Here is a 4,030-nt window from a genome sequence, read left to right on the forward strand (position 1 = left end):
TTTCTATGGCTACCTTCGGAGTACAAAGATTTCATCTTAAGCCCAGTAGTCCATAGAAATGTATTTTGTTTGGCTTTACTCATTTTAGTGCCAGATCATAGTTTCACCCAGTAATTAATGAAAACACATCCATTTTCACAGTAGTTGCTGTATAGCTGCACAAAGTATTATTAGAGAGTCATTTGAGAACTTTTGTGACAAAGAATGATTGGACTGAAAAAATATAAGGAAATCTTGTTGCCACATTTATCTTTCTGATTTGTTTAAAATGAGAACAAATTATACCCAGTTTTTAATAATGTGTGCTGGGATTGTATCAGACAACTCACTTATGAGGTAACCAGTACTCTTATGAATACTGCAGCTGCTGTTTTCTGTACCAGCAGGATGAAGACCAAGTGTTTACACATTATACACACAGACACAGCCATGCGACCGCATGGCGCTGGGCAGATTACCTACTGCTTCCCATGTATTCAGTTCAGGATCATATTTCTCAATACTCTGCAGGTATGTTCCTTTGGAATAGGAATAGCCTCCTGTCACATAGATGCATCCGTTCATGACCACTGAGCCACACTCCATCCTCCTCTCCATCATGCGAGCCATCTGCTTCCACTCGTTCTGCTCCGGGTCGTAGCAGTCCGTGATGGTGGTCTGCCCACCCACAAAATAGATCTTGTTGTGTAATGGAATTGAACACAATCCGTATTCTTCGGAAAGAAAGGAATACAGTACACCTCAGCATGTTAATGTTAACTTCAGCTGCAACTACATGACAAACACTGAGCACTGCTGAGGGCGGCTCAGTTTCTTCACTGAGCTCAGGAGACACCTCAGGATTTTCTGCTACACTTGGTAAAAGAAAGCTGAAGGTATTACAGAAGATACAGATTTAAGCACCAGTACTTAGTGAGAATTACTTAAAAAAACTTACTGTTGCCGGATGTAGAACATAAAGAAAACCCTTTTAAAATCATATAAACTATTTTTGCCAAATGCCTATGAATAGATTTTAGAGAAACTCATATTATATAATAGAATGTGGCCATTCCTTAATTCAGTATTTATATGGTGATTCCTATAGAACAGATGCTCAAGAAGGACTTCCCCTCTCAGAGTCTGGAAATGGGAGATGATCCTGCTCTGGCCCTTGCTGCCCTACAGGCATTTCTTTAACATGCCAAAAACTCTAACCTGGGTTTAAGGACTCCTAGATACAAGTACTCAAATCAAGCTCTACAGAAATTATTGTTTACCTGGATGTGGACTTGTGGTGACAATACTCCACTCATTGCTACCTGAATGGTATCTCTGGATTTTATCGTAGGTGCAGCTTCCTCTGTACCCATAGTGACCTCCGGTTACGTAGATGACTTCATGCAGGACACAGGCAGTGGCATTTCCAACACCTGGACACAGTGTGAAAGTCACAACACACCTTCAGACTGCAGATAACAACCATGGTCTCTTCCATCCGCGATCTCATTTCAAATGACTTGGTAGTATTTTAGGGTAAAATTACACTTGCAAGTATCAACTCAATGTGAAATGAAATAGACTTGCCAAGACATCTCATCAAGGTAAGTAAAGAACTAAATAAAGCCACAGTAACCAATACAAATTGTATATATAATCCACACAGTAGTTCACAGAAGTTTTAGGCAGTGATTAAAGTCAGATTGTCACATTGGTTTTGGCATAGAGAATTAGTTTCATTATTTCACTAAGTTAAAGATAATTTAAAAAAATCCCTCATATCGCACGGACAGAGACAATGAGAGTTGAGATTGTTCAATGTCTCGAGGTATCTTTTCTGATACTTTTGGTCGTTCTTATGGTATTACTATATTCCTATTGCTGCTATATAAACAAAGACAAAAACAGAATTAAGCCGTGTTAACTCCATCTCTAGGATAACAAAATGAAATAAAAGAAGGGGTTTTTTGAGCATGTAAGAAATTCCACACAGAAAACAGGGCAAAATAACTGCACAGAACATGTAACTGCTCATAATGTTACTGTCACATTTCTATTTTTGAAGGAAATAAAAGGGAACAGCAGCAACATTTGAGGAAAATATACAATGGAGAAATTTGTAGGAGCATAAGCTTTTTTCTCTTACAGATACCTCCAAAAACTCTCATGCATGTAGAAAAATACCATGTTGTGGCAACTTACAGTAAATTTTTATAATGAATTGTAAACATTTGTATTAATTTTTATACATGTGTGATAAAATGTATCATTGTTTACAAATTTTTTAAGAAAATAACACCCTTTAGTTAGGCCGTGTTTCACACATTTTTAATAGATGACTATTTTGGCTGCTAGAAACACGTAGTAGTGCTTTTCCTTATCCTCACACTAGAGATTAAACTAAGGATCCTGAACAGATGATATATAGAAATGGGGAGGAAACTGCATGCAAGAGGTTTTCAGTGATGACACCTTTATAAATGCACAGAAAATCCTAGTAATCTGGTCTTATATTAAAATAATATGGTCCCTTGATTGGAGCCTGCTCTTTGAGCATTACTGAATGGACTCTAATCCTGGGTATTTTCTATTTCTATTTTGAACAGAAATTTTACTCTTGAAAGAAGGCAAAACTAAACTGAGACTACCACTTGCTTTTGTACCTTAGTGTTCCATGGCGCAGCACAGCACAGCATTTGGATGTTTGCAGGCACTTGGCTAGTGAAGACCTGAACCAAAGCCCACCAACATCAACAGGAGATTCCTGTGGACTTCTCTAGAAGTCAGATCAAACCCCAAGTGTGTCCATGGCACTTAAAAGTGGCAAATACAAAAGGACTGACTTTGGAGACAGAGGCCATGCAAAGGTTTACCTACCTTTGATCATGTTTGCAATGGGAAACCATTTCTGTATTAAAGGATCATAGAACTCAGCTTCTTGCACTGGAGCTCCCTTTCGGTACCCACCCAAGGCATAGATGCAGCCACTCAAGGAAACTGTGCAGTGGTAATACCTTGCATCGAGCATGGGGCAGCCTTCTGCCCACTCATCTCTCTCACTGTTATAGATCCACACGGTGTCAAGGGCTTCGATGCTCTCCATTCTGTAACCTCCTGTCACATAGATGTCTGGTCCCAGGCTAGTGACCCCATAGCTCTCTCTGGTGTGATCTGGCATCTCTGTTCCCTGGACCCATGCATTGGTTAAAGGATCCCAAACATGCACTTTTGATAAGGGATGCCAGTAATATCCTCCAATCACATACATGGCTGCTGTGGGTCTTCTGGAAAGACCTTTGGGATTGAGGTTCAGGGCATTGTATATAAGTGACCGTATCTTTCTGTCATTGAGTCGGCATTTTTTTTGTAGGCTTAAAGCTGTCTTCAAATACATGTTATCTAAGTCTACTTTGATGTAGCTCAGCAGTTCATAGACATCTTCAATTCTTTCTTCCACGTCGTGCGCAACCCACTTAACGACAGCTTCAATGGCTGCCTCTTCTTTCTGAACATTGAGATTCTCTCTGGAGAGAATATAAGAGAGCTTCTCTTTGCCAACGTCCAGAAATTCTTCCTGCTTCCACACTTCTTCAAACTGCCATAACAATATCCTCCTGGACTCCTTCTCTAGCTCTGAGCAATCATGATATTCGGCAAAGGAGTGCATCCCTATGCAGTTGTCAGTATCTAAGAGCCTCACCAGAAACTGCTCGCAGGCTTTCTTTACTGACACGAACTGGAGCAGGTCCGCAGCCTGCAGCAGGCTTTGGACATTTCTCTTTGTTATCTGGATCTGTGATGTGTACGCATAATTCACGAGAGCTTCCAGGACTGCGTGGCTGAGCCCGGGAAGGCTGATCTGGTTTTTGGATTTCTCTTTCATATCGGCTGTGAACATGGCTTTGAAGTAACTGCTGCAGGCTGCCAGGGCGGCTCTGTGGCAGTGGAAGATGACCCCCGAAGCGCACTGCAGGCTGATGTCGGTGAACAGCCCGTCCAGGTAAAACGCCCGGAACGCCCCCAGGAACGCCGCGGGGTGCGCGGAGTCCTC

General features: G+C 41.3%; 1 protein-coding gene across 1 annotated transcript; it reads right to left on the reverse strand.

The window, feature by feature from the left end:
• Nucleotides 1-402: 402 nt before the first annotated feature.
• LOC103803471 (kelch-like protein 23) lies at nucleotides 403-4,027 on the reverse strand (the record flags this gene model as incomplete). Its single annotated transcript, XM_009076028.1, has 3 exons — nucleotides 403-713; nucleotides 1,260-1,412; nucleotides 2,857-4,027. Coding segments are annotated over 3 exons (1,635 nt in total), but the record flags the coding sequence as incomplete, so codon positions are not given.
• Between the last annotated feature and the right edge of the window lie 3 nt (nucleotides 4,028-4,030).

This window comes from Acanthisitta chloris, unplaced genomic scaffold (genome assembly GCF_000695815.1).
Source record: "Acanthisitta chloris isolate BGI_N310 unplaced genomic scaffold, ASM69581v1 Scaffold46085, whole genome shotgun sequence".
NCBI classification, from domain to species: Eukaryota; Metazoa; Chordata; class Aves; order Passeriformes; family Acanthisittidae; genus Acanthisitta; species Acanthisitta chloris.